Below are 18870 nucleotides of genomic sequence, written 5' to 3'. Positions count from 1 at the left end.
CACTTTTGTGAAATATGTGTTTGCATGATAAACTACTCTATTTGGTGTTTTGACGTGGAATTTCGGATTTCCCCATTTTACTAGAGTTTTGTTCATCCCTTCCAATTGCTTCTGTGCTGTAGAAGAGCCTCACACTCTGTAGCCTGTAGTAGAGCAGAGTAGCGTATGGCTGAAAAGTTCCATGTGGACAGTCACATGATCCAGGTTTTGGATCTGCCTGTACTTGCGTTGCCTTCATGTCTGCAGCGCTCTGAGTCATCTCCTCTCCCTGCTGTAACCCTCTCTCGGTTTCCACCTCTGTGATGTGACTAATTCTGCTTGCTTCCTCCCGTTCGTGTCAAGGGAAAAGGAAGGCGGGGAGGACCTGCTGCCTGTGAAAAGGAGAAGTGGCTCGGCTACAGAGCCACTTTTTTTCTTTTTCTTTTTGGCACAAGTATGAGTCATGACAGAGAGCAGAAACTGGGCTCAGAGCTTTTATTATGTTCAAAGTTTTTAATCTTGGACATCTTTAAGTAGCAGCAGAGCAGGTTCTGTGGTTTCAAGAGTCAGTTTCATCTCAGAGCTCCAACTCTGGCAGGTGTTAATTTTCTTGATCACTTTAGTTTCGTTGTTGCGCTGACAATAAAAACACCAGTTTCCTTCTCCATCAAAGGTTTTGCACACCCATCCTTACAGTGCAAACAGAAAGTGACAAGGGGTAAAGACATTCATATTTTTGAAAATTGTTGTGACTACAAATTGAAATAGGAACAATTAAAACTTTAAATGAGAGCAAAAACAAGCTTTTTTTGCATTACACAGCAATTATTTTGACACCATTAAGGTAATATTCTTCAACAACTATCCATATAGTCTGCAAGACATAGTATTTATAGTATTATATGAAAAGTGTGTGTTTATTTTGCTTGACTTAAATACTTTAAAATTGGTGTTTGTGCAAATATGTTTGAGTGATGTTCAGTGATGCGGTACAAGATTCCTTTGTCGACCTCAGCCGTCCTGCAAACAATGGCAGGGATGTTTGAAAACTGTTTGACATCAGTCGAAACGCATGAATCCAAAAGTCTTTTTTCGTCTTAGTTCTTTTAGCACACGGGCTCTTGTTTGTGCTCAAACCCTTTTAGAACACTCACATATGAGATCCATTGTTAGTGCCTTGTTGTAGGGATTGAAGCTTTAACCCTGTCAGCTGTTTGAGTCAGACTCAGATCTAACCCCCCCCCCCCCCCCCCATAAATGTGCATTTCAGTTGTTGTCCATTTGTCTTTTGAAGATCCATATTCGACTGTCTGTTTGGACATTCCAGCTCCACTCTGAGATTTTCGACGAGGCTAAAACCTGCTTTCATTCCTGCTTCCTGCAGTAGATTCAGGTGTTTGTCCTCATCTTTTGTCATCTCTTTGATGCAGATAGCTGAGCTGAACACGCAGTTCTCAATAGATGACAGTATTTATTTGATTTATGAGAGGTTAGCTCCTAATCTGAATTTTTGTTGTAAATATTTTACTGGTGATCTAAGAAATTTCATTAGTTGTTGTTTTTGCTAAATGTAAATCTGATGTTATGTTAATATTAAGATTAAATTTAAAATTGTTGTTATAAATATAATAGCAATTGTCACATTGTTGCTGCTTATTAACAAGGAATTTATATTACACTAGTTAGATTAGCACATGCAGTTTATTGGAATGTTATATACAAATGCATAATAGTGTAAAATAGCTTTTCTGATTTTTCACTTTGGAAGGTTTGTGGTCTTGTGCGTCTTTTTATGGCTTACTGTAAATATGGAAATGCTCAAAACATCACAGGGTCAGATATCATGGGAACATAAAGGTTTATTTCAGTTCAGGAACATAAAGGTTTATTTCAGTTCATTAAATCCAGTGTGTTTTAACATTCAGTACAATGAATATTGGTGATAAATTGGCACAAATCATTTACTGAATTTGAGCTATACACAAGCTGTAAATTGGTTTGACTCAGTTGGTTTGGTAGTTGTCCATGGACCACAGGGCGAGTGGATCGACTCCCTGGCTACATGTTAAAGTGTCATTGGGCAAGACACTGACACCCAAGCTGCATCCAGTGGGTCAGGTGAGCAGCTTGCTTGGCAGTCGCCATCATCGGTGTGCGAGTGTGCGTGAATGGGTGAATAAGAAGCCACATTATAAAGCACTTGCTTGATCATTTTAAATACACAGTTATAACAACAATGACAAGCAACAAGACCGACAGTCTGCGGTGGAACACAATTATGATGAAATCCATACCAACGGATTTAAAGAAAGACTGTAAATACTGGAAAAAAGAAGAACTGTAACAGATGAGTGTGACTGCAAAACTGATACAGTAGAGAGATGATATAACGTGTAATTTAGTTTATGCTTGAGTGATGACGAATAAGGACGATGTCACAATCTAATGATGAGCTACAACAGAATCTCTCACGTTTTTACACCTAATGGAACTGCTCACATGAACTAACAAACACACTCTCTCTTCCCAGCTTGCACCTGCTCTGAGTACAAACCCAGCTACACAGAGGAATGCCAGTAACGTGTGTGTGTGTGTGTGTGTGAGAGAGAGAGAGAGAGAGAGAGACTGGTTCTATGGCAACACACAGGAGCCAAAAACAAAAGTTGTCTTTGTGGGAAAACTGATTTTGCGTAAGCAGCTTGCTCCAAACACACACACACACGCACACACACACATTCATATATGTCTATCCTCAAATGTTATGTTTTTAATACAGAGTTCCTTCTTTCCCTGTTTCTCTTCGATCAACCACTGCCGAGGAACATGTCCTCTCAAGCTTAACAAATACTCATGATCAGTGTTGGGCAGCAACACTATATAGTAACATTGCTATTACCTGAGTATAAGGTAGTGAAAGGGATTCAAATTTTAATTTCAGTAAAAATGTAAAGTTACTTTGACATTGGCTCAATGCTGGTCCACTGTCTCACCTGAAGTTAGTTGAAATGACACTAGATAGTGAGTTGCTGACTATACTGAGTCGAGGGACTGATCCAGCACGTTAGCTAAATGCATAAAGGAGTTTTGAGGGAGAACATTATCCTCCACTGAATTTAAGTTACTTGTTATTAAAATGTTGTTTGCTCTTGGCTGACAAGCCAACCGTAACCTTCGTGTGACACTTTACTGCAACTTTAACGCAACGGTGTAATTGTAGCCACTAGAGGCGCTGCAGCAGTTTGTTAATTTTTATTCCCCCACTTTATTGCATCCACGCTACTTTACAGTGACTCTCTTTTCCAGTATAAGCTTACTATTTTTGTTTTTTTAATATATATATATATATATATATATATATATATATATATATATATATATATATATATTTGCTGTATTGATATTGAATGGATCTACATTCTGTCACACTTTCTCTGCCCAGTGTAATAAGATTACAGGATTCATTTTGGTGTCTTTCAGCTTGTTTTTACTGGTATTTCACAGCCTTCCATACACTGAATTGATTTCCCTTCTCGTTTGGTTTTTAAATCTGTTAATGACATGAAATTGTAGAATTCTACGTGTTTAATAATCTTCCATAACACTTTGCTTGCTGTAATATTATAATTATGTTAGTGTTTTTTGTTGTTGTTTTATCGTTTACATCAGGACCTTTTTTTTATTTCCTGCTTTTTTTTCCTGCTTTTGCAATGTGTATTTCAACTTTTTCTGGTAAATTTCGAAAGACTTCAAGTGTCACTCTTGTACATTTTAACGTTTTTTTTTTCCCTGTTGTTGTGTGGCCGCCCTCCCATATGCTCCAGCTTGTGAATCCGCTACATTTAAGGCAAAGAGTCTTGTCTGTTTGCTTTAATCTCTGTTTCACATCAACTGCAGGCGATGGGTCTGTTTCTTTTAATTAATTCATTTCTCTTCCTCCACCCACCCCACCCCATCTCCCTGTGCTGCAAGTTTGTTATTGTTGTTTGTCAAATTTAGTTTGCTGAGTTGATGATTTACTTTGAGAAACAATTAAACGTCACTTGAGAGGAGAGCGTGGGACGTCTTTGTAATCAAAAGGAAATTAGGCATCAGTTGCTAACATTAGCAGGTTGCAGAGTGCCGTCTCACTGTTGTTTTTTCTTTGTTGGTGTTTGGAGTATAACAGCTTTTTTTTCTTTCGATATCATTGTTTTGGTTAATTTGTTGTTGGGGCTGATAAAGTCTTCGGCTTGTCCTCAGAGCTTTGCTAATGCTGACTGAATAAACAAAACACACAGATATATATCAAGATTATCCCCAAAAAGGGTTTTAATGAAAGCCTGAAAATGACGCTATTAAAAGAAGTAGAATTAAAATGACTTTTGTCATCATGAGAGTGTTTAATGTTCATTTTTAGCCCATTAAAAGCATTTTTCTTTTATGTTCAATTGAACACTGACACACACACACACACACACACACACACACTCTTTTTCACACTGTCCCTTGTTCTCTATCTCAGGGTGAAGTTGAGACTAGTGATTAAACACATTTGTGAATGTGACTTATTGTACTCAGGGGTTTGCATATGAAATAATTCTATTAAAGCGTTTAGAAGTAAATTTTAAATTATATCATAAAATTATTTTTTCTTTAGCTTATAAAATGGAACCCGCTGCTGATTAATAATTTCTTCCTCAGATTTTGAAATACACAACTAGAGATAAGATGAGATAATTGATTCTTTTTTTGCAAAAAGTTTATTTGGTTCTGCTCCTTTTTTTTTAAATGTTGCATTTATTGACAGAAAAAATCCTGACTTATTAATTGTTGAGTGAACATTTGGTCATGGAATTGATGATAAGAGTTTATGTCAATAATTGCTCTTATCTGAATTGGTATTCATGTTTGTCATTTATCCTTCAAACGTGTACCAATGTGTCATTTGCTCAAACAACCTCGGGAGTTCCTTATTTTCCTGTAACAGTATTCAGATAGTTTTTGAATAGTTTTTTTTTTAAATGTTTAAATATTTGACAAGCTTTCAAAGTAGGTGTTTCAAATATATAAAATTCTCATCATTTGCAGAATTTGCAGAAAAAACTATATTGACTTATGATTCTTCCTCTTCAAATTACTTATTCATAATAATTCAGATCAGAGATCATTTATTTTTTTAAAGTACCAGAAATGCATTATATAAGATCATAGCCACAGTGATGCTAGACTTGGTTTTTAAAATGCCAAAAGAAAAGTCATATTTTTACCTGAAGCTGTCATTAAATATTTTAGTTTTAATGTGAAGGGTCCAGAAGGTGAAGACTCTTATCTTCAGCTCCCTACCAGCACCAGCCTTAAAAAGCAAAGCTTGGATTCTAGTCATGTAAAAGTGGAGTCCTGGGATGTCTGCTAAAAACTTTTTTAAGGTCTTGCTTTTGAAACCTCCTTGTAGGTGAAATATTTTCAGACCCTGAGCCGATTAAATCCTCTCAGCGATCTGACCGGGGCGATCTGCTCCCATCTCTGGCTATTTCCTCCTGTCTCTCTCTCTCTCTCTCTCTCTCTCTCTCCCTCTCTCTCTCTTCCTTTCCCCGGCTCAGATGTGGTTTTGTTTAAAGTCGACTGCGTTAATTAAATTAAGCCAGGTCTTGCAGAAGGCACAGTAGGAGAGCTGGCGGTCCCCGGTGGGCCGCGGGTGGAGGAGTGATGGGGGGTGGAGGGTGGTGGTGGTGGGCTAGAGAGAAGCAGTTTGGTGAGCCATACTGCCTCCTTCAGGCAGCCCCAGGTATCAGACAGGAGCCACAGACTCCACCAGTGAACCACAGTGTGTTTGAGCTGTCACTTTTCTGTTTCTGCTCCATGCACAGTGAAGCTGACCTGTCTGTACTCAAAGGGGGAATGTAATGTTGGGATTTCAGGACATGTACTTCTTTATTTTCTTTCATGTTTATAGAGCATGTTAAGAGCTCAATAAGAGATGAATTAAAACATTTCAGAAAAGTCAAAGCTTTTTGAAGGTGCAGTCTTTAAGTAAACGATTTCAAACCACAGCCACGAATCTGCTTTTATAACAGTGTTCACTTTCCTTCGTTTCATCTTTCCACGTGAATTTGGATCCTGCTTGCAGGTATGTGCTCACATTTAGCCCCAGTTTGTGAAATATTAAGTATCTCGAGCTCATGTTAAAGGATGTCGAACAGACCAGTAGTCTTACAGTATGCAGGTCAGTCAAGTCGACACTCATCTGATTTAGAAAAAAAAAGGCTCAGTTATGGAGCTGGTTTGTGAATGGGTGGCCTGTCACATGACACACAGAATTTTAAATCCATTGATGCCACTTCACAAAATTCCCCTTCACTGGAATTAATAGGGCTGCAGCAGACTATGAAAAGCAGCCACGTGTAGAAAACTATGTTCCACATATTTTTATGTAGTGTAAAATAGTGTATATAATCGAATAGTATTTATATTATATTATAATGTAGTCAAGCATTTGACAACATCAGAAACTAAGTTTTATAATATTCAACATCACCACTGGTCACCTTGGGGAGTTTCAGGACACACGAGGGATAGTGTACAGTAGCTGTCACACGGGAGGAGCATGGGATCAAATCCCTGCCCCTGTTCTTAATGGACAAAGTACCTCCTGACCCATAGCTTATAACTTAAAGTGTACTTGTGTTGGTCATTGGCCAGTTTTATGGGAGACCGGTCCATTAGTCGACAAGATACTGGCTTTTTGATCACATTTGATCAGTGTGTTTGTGTGCGGCGCTCCTCAGCTTCCTACAGATAAAGTTGCTAGATACACACACAGGATAAACAAAAGGATGCCAGTGAAGAATAATACAATAAAAGTAAAGTCAGTCACCCTCATAGAAAATAGAATGGTCCTATAATGTTACTTAATACTTTGTTTGTTTAATCAGTTCTAATATGACTCTAGATCCTAACGTTAAGTAATAGTGTGCATTTACAGTTGAATTTACAGTTTGTTTTAAATCACTGCCCAATTTATATTAAGCTTCTGGTAACCACAGCAACAACATTACTGCTTCATGCTACAGGTGACAGGTGACAAGTGAAACTAACCACGAGTTAAATAAAACCAAAAGCACATGGGGGAGGATTTAAACACACGCTTTGTTTTTCTTGGAGCTCATATAGGAGCTTTAATGCACTCTGAGGTGTTCTGTTGTGAAACAGTAATGGACTCGATAGAGAACAGGCAGCAGCTTGAGTTTACAATGGTGCTGTTGTCCTGCAGCGGTTTCAGTGTTTATACTGAAGAAACCAGAAAGTAGCTTTAGTCTGGAATGACCTCATGGTAAAACTGCCACACACACACACACACACATGTGCGTGCTGACAGACAGCTGTGCATTTACTTATGTTGCGCGGATGCTTTGGTGACTCATTGCCCTGGAAATTCCATATGCATTGACCTGTCTTTCTCCCCAAGACAAGTCAATTTGGTTTTGAACTGCTGTTAACACTGAATGTGTGAAACAAATAACAGAATTAAAAGAAATGTCTTTAAGAGTGTGTGGTATGTGAATGTGTTGTAAACGATTTGCTTGGCTCTCTGCCCCACGATGGCCCACACCGATGCGCCACGGCTGCCATTTTGTGTCAGATGGGAAACTGACTAATTAAATTACAAAGCATTCGTTTGCAGACGTGTATGCGTGCGTGCATGTATGTGCACGTGTTATTTGTGGAGCCTCTTTTCCCGACGGAGAACTTTAAATTTATGCCAAGTTAGACTTTTCATTTAATGCATACAGTACATATACAGTACATATTGGGAAACACAATGTGTTACTTTACTTTGAAGGACTCTGACTTAAATTGCTTATAAGTCATTGCAATAAATTATAAATGTTCCAATGTAATCTGGACATAAAAGAATGTACTTTTCTTAATTTGTTTGTCTTGTTTCCCCCCCCCCCCCCCCCACACACACACACTTTGACACAAAGACCGGCCTAATAAACTGGTCTGGACAGGTTCAGGTAATTTAGTTAGCAGTTAGTTGTTGATACTCACTATCTGACCTTTACTTTAATCAGGTATCTGAGTTTTTTCTTTCACATCTGCCTCAGTGCTTCAGAGGTTCTTTGTCAATGAAATGACCTCAGCCTTAAGATGTCTGCTGCCTTTCTGTCCAAGTGAGGACATTTGGCTTCTACAAAGACCGCTCTCTTTAACACACTCACAGCCACGCACACATGAATGCCTGCTGCAGATGTGAAAATTCCCTTGTGCATTCCTGCATTCCTGAGTCCAAATATCTGGCTGCAGTAACAGGCAGCAGAAAACGGCACTCTGATTTGCAGCACTCTCCAAGGCTACGATGAATATCACATGTTGTCACACAGAGACGCGCTTTCGCGCAAACACACACACATCAGCTTGTACTGGTGGTGATGACAAAACCACTTTAAATCATTGATAATGTGTTACATATTTCTCAGTTGCCTCAGCTGCACTAAATTTTCAAGCTCAGTTCTGCTTTCATTCATTTTCTTTTTAAAGAAAGTGTCATTTTGGTTTTTGTGTTGTTTTTTTTTAAACAAATGGTTTCAAATTTACATTATCATTTTCACAACATCCATGTTTCTAGTGTTAAATTTCGGAAAGTGTATAAATGTTATGTTTGTTTCGCACCTGATTATCTGTCGTCAGATCTTCCTTGAATGCAACACAAAGTAGTATTTGGAGAGTGGTGCCTGCTGATAGCTAATTGCTCTGTGATCTTAACATGACAAGCTGTCAAAACCATTTTCCTGTGGAGAAATTAATTTGTAATCCCAGAAAAACAACACGTGAGAGATGTTTATCTGCACTTATCACACAGTTGTTCAATCTTCATCAGTTTTTTAGCTTGAACAGATAATTTAAAAGTTTACGCAGAAGGTTAAGGAGATGGGGAAAATGTGGGTCCCTCAGCCTTAGGAGCCTGCATCTAATGGCGGATTTGACTATGGTAACAATCTTGGTCGAGCTTCATCTACAGTGCACAAAGAAGTTTTCCCCATTTTTCCCCATTTTATTTTTTACCACATTAAATCATAATTGATTCAAATCGTTAATCTAATACATACTGCAGCTTCAGCAGCCGACATTATAGTGACAGAGAACCTTTCCGCTTACATGTTTCCAACTAAAAACAACAGGCTTTTTTTAACTTTGTTCTAATGAGAGCACTGGTTTCTACAAAGCCTCTGTCTTAGCAATCTGAATATCAGCCTCGTAACACACCCACATAAAACACACACACCCTGTCGTGAGGCTGTAATGCATGCTGGTGCCGTGGATTAGCTTCATCTTTAATCATTGTTTTCAGTCTGAGCACGCTCTGTGTAAAGTACACCTGAACACAAAGTGCTGAGCGGGCCTTTCTTTCAGCAGCAGGTTGCACTTCGTGCTGGATGAACTGCTCAGCGGTAGGGAAAACATTTCACACCAAGCCAGGCCCAAGAAATTGATCTCAGGTTTGAATGTTTAAATGGTGAACAGATTGCAAGTCTCCAAAACAGCCTGCTGACTTGGTTTTTTTTTATGTCAAATTTTTACTTTTTTAAATGAACGGAACTTTGAAGCATTTAGTTCTTTCAACTACACGTGTACCACCACATTTGTTGTTGAGATATTTCAAGCAAGAAATTCATGTTAAGATGTTTTTGGCACTGGTGTTTCAGTTTGAGCTAACAGCAGATTTCAGCATGTCACAATGACATAATTCAGTTTGAGAGAAGCATGAATATCTTTACTATATTTCATGGCAATTCATCCAAGAGATGATTTATTTAATTAAAAACTGGTAATGTCTTGGTGGTGCTAAGCTAATCATTAAAAGGCCATATTATGCATACATTTAAATTTATATTTTTATGCAGCAGCTCTATTAAAACAGTTTTGTATGACGAATAACTCCAGAAACTGCTTATTTTTCACTTACATTGGGTCTCTATGGAGACCTTCTTCTTCCCGTCTGTATAGACCAGTTTGTTTAAAGCTGGGGACACACCTAAGGACTGGCAAACACTGTCAAAGACTGGGCAGTTCACACATAAAGACTGTTTCCACCCACTATCACAGATTTCACTGTCTCTGAAAGTCTGGAAGTAGCACACAATCGACGACTGAGTAAACTGGGGACAGCACAATTAGCGACTGGACATTCTCATGTGTTCTTGGACCAAAACAAATATGCCGGCAACCGGGAACTTTGACTTTTTAACTTAACACTTTATGGGTGAAAGTGTTAAAAGTGGTAACATTAAACATGTTTGAACTAATTGTTGTGAGAATGACTGGCAGCGACAAGGGTCTTAAGATTAAAGACTAAAATCTTTAAGCAGCACTCACTTAACGATTGTCTCTGCCGACTGTCAGCGCCGACTTGGCCGGACCGGAGCTGACTAGGACCAAGTAGGTCCGACCAGTCGTCACAACTGAATTACATTCATAATTGGCAGTACAGACATTAAGTGTGTGCCAGCCTTTCACTCCTGTCTCTTTAAGGCCCTCGTAATTTCAAGCACATAGCGTTTCCCAGAATAACGTAATTACATTTGCAGTTTTGTTGTACAGGAACCAGATTTTTAGACAGGGTTGGTTCTGGTTATGTTTTGCTTCATATGGACACCCATCATCGCAACTGTTAATTTACAGGTTCTCCTTGACTTAGATTTTTGCTTGCCTTGTACCTCACTTGTAAGCCGCTTTGGATAAAAGTGTCTGCTAAATGACTAAATGTAAATGTAAATGTAAATGTAATTGTACAACAAAACCATTGTATAATATGACTTCTTTATTATGAAAAGGTGCTATCAAAGCCTCCTGTGACCCTGTCTCATTGAACAGCCTTGGCAAAGAGCAAAGATTTGTAGCATTCTCAATTATTGTAATGTAATAACAATAACCACCTGAAGTGCTTCTCCGACTGCAAAGTGTAGCAGAGCAGAGAAAAGCTGTGAAAAAGGTGCTGGACTTTAAAAAGTACTTAGGGTCAACGGTTCAGAGCAACGGAGAGTGTGGAAAAGAGGTGAAGCAGGTTGCAACGGGTGGAGAAAAGTGTCAGGTGTGTTGTGTAATAAAAGAGCATCAGCGAGAATGAAAGGAAAGGTGCTCAAGATGGTGGTGAGACCAGAGATGTTGTTCTAGAGACAGTGGCACTGAAGAAAAGACAGGAGGCAGAGCTGGAGGTAGCAGAGCTTAAGATGTGGAGGTTCTCTTTGGGAGTGACGAGGATGGGGACATCAGACGAGGTTGAGGACATCAGAGAGAAGAGAATGGAAAGGACAGCGTTAGATGGAGGCAGATGATTCGCTGTGGTAACCCCTTAAGGGAAACAGCTGAAAGGAAAAGAAACAAGAAGTTACAATAGTAAACACGTAGTTAAGACTGACTTTCTTCCCATATTAACTTTGCCGCTCATTTTACAACATCAGCTCGATTCCTCCACTGTTGTTATGTACGACAGGAGTAGCCATAGTTGTAATTATGACTTACATGTTGGCGTTAATACTATTTATGAATCAGAAAGAAGTAACTTCTCAAAACCTGTATTAAAGAAGAATTGTTTCTATGATGTACTTAAGGTTGTATAACAAAGTTTACCTACATTCAACAAGTCACCCCACCCCTACCTCATTAATTAGTCCTAAACTACAGGAAGTAGTAGATTCTTTTTTTTGTAAACCCCCCACCAAAGCACTTCCCTCCAATTTGTTGAAATTCTCAAAATGTTCCGTTTGTTAGGCTGAAAAGAAAATCACAGAAAAATCACCATAAGGGCTGCTTTGCATTTTTAATTAAGAAACTAACATATGAATATATTTGCATATTATTGAGTTGCAGATTAAATCATGCATACATAATTACCGTGCAACAGCACTCGTTCGTTCGCCTCTCTCTCTCTCTCTGTGCACTGTGCTTACTGTTTTTTCAACAAGCTGTGGATCTGATGGATGCCAGACACACACACACGCGCGCACACACACACACACACACACACACCTTCTTCAGACAGTCACATCACAGACACACTTACACACTTTCTCTCTAAACACTTTGGGTACTCTCTCCTCTCTTGCTCTTTTCCTCTGTTTGTATTTTGGAGGAAAATTAGCGTCTGATTTTCTCTGTCAGAATTGAGGCCATGTCAGGTTTTTTTCTGCTGATTACACCAAAGAGAGAATGAAGAACTCTATCTTTCTTTCTTTTCACTCCGTCATCGCTTTAGTGCCTTTTTGTCCGTCTATTTACCTATTTACCTGCCAGCCACCAACTGACCCACCGACCCTCTGCTGTTTTTTAAGCTAGCATGGATATTTCAGGCTGCACTTCTATTAAGCAAGCTACTTCAAATTCATACACTGAATTTAATCTAACTAGTTTCAGATCTTTACGCATGCTTTTTTTTTATCTCCTACCTTTCCTGCAAACATTTACTTGGATCCCTGACTGTTAACCCCTGTCCCTCCAAACAGTTCAGCTTTTGACTCATCAGTCCACAGATGGTTCTCCTAAAAGGATTTAAGGATCATCTTAAGTATGTTGTGGCAGGATTCAGTTGAGCTTTAATGTTCTTCTGGGTTAGCAGGGGTTTTTACCTCAGCACTATCCCATGATGCCATTTCTACCCCATATTGTTCAAATAGTGCAAACATAAAAAACTTTATTGAGGTGAGAGACAGTCCTTAGATGTTTTCCTTGGATCTTTTTTGGCTTCCTGGGTGAGTCATCAGTATGTTCTTGGACTATTTTTGGAAGGTCGACCACTTCTCGGAAGGTTCACTCTTGTTCCAAGTCTTCTCCATTTGTAGATAGTGTGTCTCACTATGGGTTGGTGGAGCTCTAGAGCCTTAAAAACAGATCTGCAACCCCTCCCTGAATGAGGCTTTTAGTTTTGTAGTTTTTTTTTTATGTAGTTGAAAAGGGGGAAATGAAAAAGAAAAAGCTTCAGTAATGTCAAAGCCTGTATTAAGAATGTCGAACTGAAACAGCTGTTTAATTTTTTTATTGGTATTAGAATATGATTGAAGCTTGTACCATCAGGGTTCCCATCATGCTTTGGGTGATGTGATGTTGCCATGATTGTGAGTCAAGTGTGGGCTACACCTGAGCCCTGTTTATTTACACCAAATATTGTTGTTTTTGTCAATCTGTCGCATGAAAAATCACACTGGATTAACTCCAGCAGTTTCTGTTACCATGGATACAAATAATAATTACCTGGACCACTGCTACTGAAGGAAATGTCTTAACAGGATGATAATGAGACAAGACCTGGAATTAAAATCTATTTTTGAATGATTTCCAAGCAGAATTATGAATTTTATACAATGTAAAATTTAGACATGGTGGATCATCATTCATCTGTCACAGTTTCAGATGAGTGTGTGTGTGTGTGTGTGTGTGTACTTTGATGTGTCTGTGTGCGTGTGTGCGTGAGTGTGTGTGTGTAACTGCCTGCTCTCGACTCTTCTCAGTCTTGTCGATAATTTATTGTTTGTAAATTGAGACCTGCAACATAAAAAGACTCAAATCAAAGGCTCACAGTGGTGATGTGGAAGTGGGTGTATGAAGAGAACAAAGTACAATCATCCTAAGTGTGTGTGTGTGTGTGTGTATTTGTGCGTGTGTGTGTGTGTGTGTGTGGCAGACAGTTCCTAGGTCTTTAGGACAGACACACAGACACAGAAATAAGAGAAAGATGAACTTACAGAAGAAAGAAACAAATCAAAATTAGAAATAATAAAAAATAGGAGGGAAAAAAATGACAGAAACCAAACATGCTGAAAAATGACAGGGGAAGGAGGAAGATATTGAGAGAGGAGGAAACAAGTGGGGCAACGAAAATAGATGTAAAACAGGGCGAGAGACATTGACACATACAAGTATAGAGAAAGAGAGAGAGAGAGAGAGAGATTGACAACAGGGTGTTGTAATATGAAGGAAAATCCTGTCACCGTGAAATCAGGATGAAATGTGAGATTATAATATAACTGTCATCTCAACACCAGAAAAGATGAGGAGGAGGAGAATGTGGGGATGAAAAAAGAAGTGACAAGTATAAGGAAGAGAGGATACAAGGAGGGAGGGAAGAACAGGATGTGGGGAGAAAGAGATAATGTGTGAGAAAAGCAAAGCCTCCGAGGGCAAGGTTGGAGAAAGGGGGAATGAGGAAAGGCTACGTAAGTGATTGGAGAAAAGAACGGAGGAAGAAAAGTGGGTGTTGAGGTGGAGGAAGAGGAGGCTTTGAAGGTGGAATTGGGAAAGAAAAGGGCGGGAAAAAATGGGAAAGAGCCATGAGCTGTAGAAAGAGAAGAAGTGGTGACTATAAAAAGAAGGAGGAAGAAAAGGTTGTAGAGTTGGAACGATGGGGAGAGAAAAAAGAGGTGGGAGGAGGAAAAAGGGAGGGAGGAAGGAAGACGACAGAAGGGAGTGGGCTTAGTTGGTTAAGAAAGGAGGGAAGGAAGAGGAGAAGGCAGGGAGAAAGAGGAAGGGAGGAGAGGAGGAAGGAACATGAGCATTGTCTTTTGATTTTGGCTTCATTGTAAAGCATAAACAGACAATGCCTGTTGTCTTGTTTACGTCTCCAGTCCACCTTAAATATGTGGGAGGTCATGCCTTTGTGTGCTCGGAATAGACTTTTGTACCTTAAGGTCAAAGGTCAACGTGAAGGAGTAAATACAGAAATGACCACTCAGCTTAAAGTCTCTCCTTTTGTCTCCCTTTCTCCACATTGCCTTTCTCCTTGTTTCCTCTTTTCTTTCTATCCTTCCCCTCCCTCAGTTTCCACTCCTCTCCACCCCCCCCTCTTTTCTCTTTAAGTCCCCCTTTCTCTTTCTTCTTCACCTGTCCTCTGCTGCATTTTTAGCACTCCCTTCTTTATCTGTCCTTACTTTCTGTTCCTTCTTCTTGTCCCTTCCCACTTCTTTTCTTCCCCTCCGCTCTCAACCATGTTCCCGCCTCATCCTCTGCTCCTTTCCTCTTTCTCTTGCCCCCCCAACCTCTCCTCCTACCTTCTCTCATCTTTTGTCGTCTTTCTTTTTTCTCCTTGCCTCACTTCATTTCTCATATCTTGTCCCCGTTCCTCCACTTCTCCACTATCCTTTTTTCCCTCCACACCTCTGTCCTACCCTCTCTCCTCACCTCCCTTAATGTCTCCTCTCCAGCCTCATTTTTTTCCTCTGAACACCTCCTTTCATCCTCCCCTCAACTCCCTCACACTTAACCCTCCCCTTGCCCGCGAACCTCCCCTATTTTCTCTCCCTTGCTTCCTTCCTTTGTCCTGGCATCACCTCGTCTCTTCATCCTCTCTTCGTCTGCTCTCCTAACGCTCTCCTTTTAACACTCTCTTTCGTCCTGTCCTCTTCTGCCTTTCCTCTGCTCTTCATTCTTCTTCATCGACTCTGCAGGTTTGTTGACCAAGCAAGCATCAGACAAAATTAAAAATGCTGCCTCTGCTTCTTTTCCTCAACCGGGTCACTCTTTTTGGGTTCTGTAATCCCCCCACCCCACCCCCCACCCCTCCCCGAGCACTCCATTCCTCCCTCTATCTCTCCATCCCTTCATCTCTCCCTTCATTTCCCATGCAGTCTGGTTGGGTACAATGCTGGGAGCCAGCCAGCGCTGCAGACAGATGGTCCACTTATTAGATGTGCATCAGCCCTCCCTCCTCTTCCTGCAGCTCGCTTTTTAATCAAATTAAAGCTGAAAGAAGAGAGGGAGAGCGAGATAAAGAGTGAGTGATGGAGAAAGAGAGAGAGAGGTTTGGGAGGTCTGCTCGCTTGTTTTGGAGTCTATTATGTGTTTGAATAGGATGAACGATGACGATGTTAATATGAAATTTGGAAGACTGAACCACTGACTGTTATGGTGACTGTCTGTATTTTCTCGATGGCTCTCGCTTTTTTACCAGTGTGGTTTTAAAGGGCCACTTCACCAATCTTAAAGTTGCAGATCTGTTCACTTAGTGGGGTTAGGGTCACTTGTTGGGTGTACAAAGTGAGGGACTTTCCTACAGAACACTGCCATTCGAGTCCAGTGTGTAACTGCTTTCAGTCATTGTAATTGTGACCACAAGGATGTGAAAGTACATTGCATAAAATAAATGAGAGCTAACCCTAACCTAGGTATTTTTTATTTACTGCCTAAACTTAACTCATGTCTTTGTGCCTAAACCAAATCGAACCTCTCTGTTTGCACAGTTGTAATCTAGCATTTTCGACTGTTTAGCAAAATCGATATTGTTACACTAACAGCTGTTTCGGTGCCTATAGCATCAAATGGGTGGAGCTTCAATGGACACCTGATGGCATGTCGGGCTCACTCAACAAATATGTCTGGAGTTTGTATGAGAGTAGGGACAAATTATGTGCGGACGTTAAAGTTAGATTCAAGATTCAAGATTCTTTATTGTCATTCCACACACTGTATTTATATAATACACAGGTTGAAACGAAATATTTCTCACCAGCTTTTGACGGAGCACAAAAAAAAAAGCTAATGTTAAAAACAAAAAACTAGTAGCAATTTAATTTAGATTTAAAAGGAGAGAATTAAAAGTTGTGGTTAACCTGCTGGTCAGAGGACTTGTGGTCCCCTAAATGTGTGACAGGGCACTAATAAATTGCATGTGTACAGAGTTTACCAAACAGTTTGCTCACTGGGGCAGTTTTGTTTTACTTGGTAAAGCTGTCATCGATTTATTGCAGTGTCAGGGGTTCAATTCCCACTTACCAAGTGTCCCCAAGTAGTAGCACCTTGAATACAGCAGCTGTTTACAACCATTTCCCAACCAATAAAGTATATCTTAATTACTGTCAATGCAAAGACGTAAATGTAAGAAGACCCAAAATGTCAACCGTAATAATATCAAAGGCTTGTACAGTTGGTCAAAGTTGATCTTTTAATTTAAATGTTTAATTTATTTTAGTTTAACCAACCTGATTTGAAGAAATTAGAAATATAGTAAGTCTTTGTAGCAGTTGTGATAAATCCCAGGAATCAATACTCCTTGTAATCCTTTGTGGTAATTTTAAGTTTACCTTTCATTGTGACAACACCATCTGACCAGTTTGAATGGAATTGGCAATCAAAAAGCAAACAAGTGAGCAGCTCCACACACAACATGATTATATTTAAACATGAAACATGATTTTATTTTTGCATGAAAATTCATCAGAACTAAGATGTTTATAGGCCTTTTTCAACTGTCACAAACAAAGGGAAACCTTTTGCATTCTGATAAAAAAATTATAATATGGAAATTGAAAACTAATCCAGTGGCTACAGACAGCACTGAGCCCCCCAAAAACTGACCACAACCCCTGGGTAGCCAGCCACCCCATCAAACTGCACTTGGTTTAAAAAAAAAAAAACAGCAAGACTATACAGTATACCTGTACTGAGTTACAGTGAAGGGGCAAAAGAAATTAATTTTACTTTGGAAATACAAAAAAAAGTAAACTGACAAGATAGACACCATGTGTTCAGTTGTATTTAACTTTTAACTACTTCAAAAAGTAAACTATATAGTGAGATATTATATTTTTAAGGCCATGCCTGAGCTACAACATCAGCTTTGTTACTGCCAGCCTTTGTTTGTTTGCATGTCATAGTCACTTATCACTTGTGTGATTAATAACAGTGAAGTTATTGATACTTCTATGCAAAAATTGGTTACATTTAATAAAAAGCCTCTGCTGAGACAGCTGGAGATCAAGATTTTGGCTGTATTTCATTAGTTTAAAGTGCAAAGAAGAAGAGAGGATACAACCAGAGGAAACTGAAGAAAAGATATGAAAACGAGAAAAAGAGGCGAGAAAGGAAGAAGGAGACGGAAAAAGAGTACGAAAATAGGAGACTAGGAAAAAAGGCAAGATGCAAGGAGAGTTAATAGGCAAGGAGGAAACAAGTAATTAGAGGAAGGGAAGAAGGGGAGGGCAAAACATGGAAGGAGAGGTGTAAAGAAGGGGGCAAACAAGGAGAAAAATGGGGAGGAAAGAAGACACGACATGAGGATGAGAAGAGGAGGAGAGGAGGAGTAGTTAAGGAGGAAGACGCTGTGTTGAGAGAAGTGTGCGGGCTGCACGCGGTGGAAAAAGTGAATATTCGGCTCAGTTCAAAGGCGGAAGGAGGGATAGAGAGAGGGAGGGATGGGGGGATAGATGGGGGGGGGGGGGTGATGGAGGGAGGGATGGCTTCCAGATTTACTTCGGAAAGTTGAAAGAGTGGCGGCGACCGCGCGCGTTTCCGAGAGCGTCTGTGTGCTTACGTGCGCGTGAGATACCTTTCAGCCTCCCTCTTTCCGTACATGTTCCGTACGCGCGCTTAGGCTGAGCGTGTAAGAGACAGAAGTGTGTGTGTATGTCTGTTTGTGTGTGTGTGTGCGTGTGAGAGAGAGAGAGAGAGAGAGAGAGGGGGAAAGACAGAGTGAAGGGGAGAGACAGAGTGAAGGGGAGGGGCACTCCTCTCTCTCTCTCTCTCTCTCTCTCTCTCTCTCTCTCGCTCTCTATCTCCCTCTCTCTCTGCCTACTTTGCATATTCCGCGTGCCTCGGCTCGGCCATATGGGAAAATGCAACTGAAGGAATTGTCGGCGGGGAAAAAAAACGCTCAGGCAGGAGCACGCGAGCGGAGCGGCGAGAGTTTGAGATCATAACAAATCCCGAAAAAGTTCAAACAGAAGAGGAGAGAGAAGGAAGGTGGATTAGAAGAAAAAGGAAGGGGTGGGGGAGGCTTTAAAAACAAAAACAGAGACTGACGGAGAGGAAAATAGGAGAAGTACTTTTTCCTTCTTTTTGCGGAGGAGACGAACGATGTATTGTGCGTACACCATCCCCGGGATGACAGGCAGCTCACTGATGTATTACTACAACGGCAAAGCGGTA

At 40.1% G+C, this 18870-nt stretch overlaps 1 protein-coding gene across 12 annotated transcripts in view; it reads left to right on the top strand.

Moving 5' to 3' along the window:
• Positions 1 to 18870, top strand: part of LOC137103731 (transcription factor 4-like) — a 198727-nt gene that overhangs the window by 119952 nt on the left and 59905 nt on the right. For 2 of the 12 annotated variants that reach the window (XM_067484343.1, XM_067484345.1), the window contains exon 1: positions 18516 to 18867. The exons of 9 other annotated variants lie outside the window; for them this stretch is intronic. In XM_067484343.1, coding sequence (XP_067340444.1) covers positions 18799 to 18867 — 69 coding nt within the window. In that variant the 5' untranslated portion in view covers positions 18516 to 18798. Of the gene's footprint in view, positions 1 to 18515; positions 18868 to 18870 lie in introns of those variants that run through there. One more of the 12 variants, XM_067484346.1, reaches the window with a different exon arrangement.

This window comes from Channa argus, chromosome 18, assembly GCF_033026475.1.
Source record: "Channa argus isolate prfri chromosome 18, Channa argus male v1.0, whole genome shotgun sequence".
Lineage (NCBI taxonomy): Eukaryota > Metazoa > Chordata > Actinopteri > Anabantiformes > Channidae > Channa > Channa argus.
The sequence above is the reverse complement of the archived record's forward strand: the minus strand, read 5'-3'. Positions and strand labels throughout refer to the sequence as shown.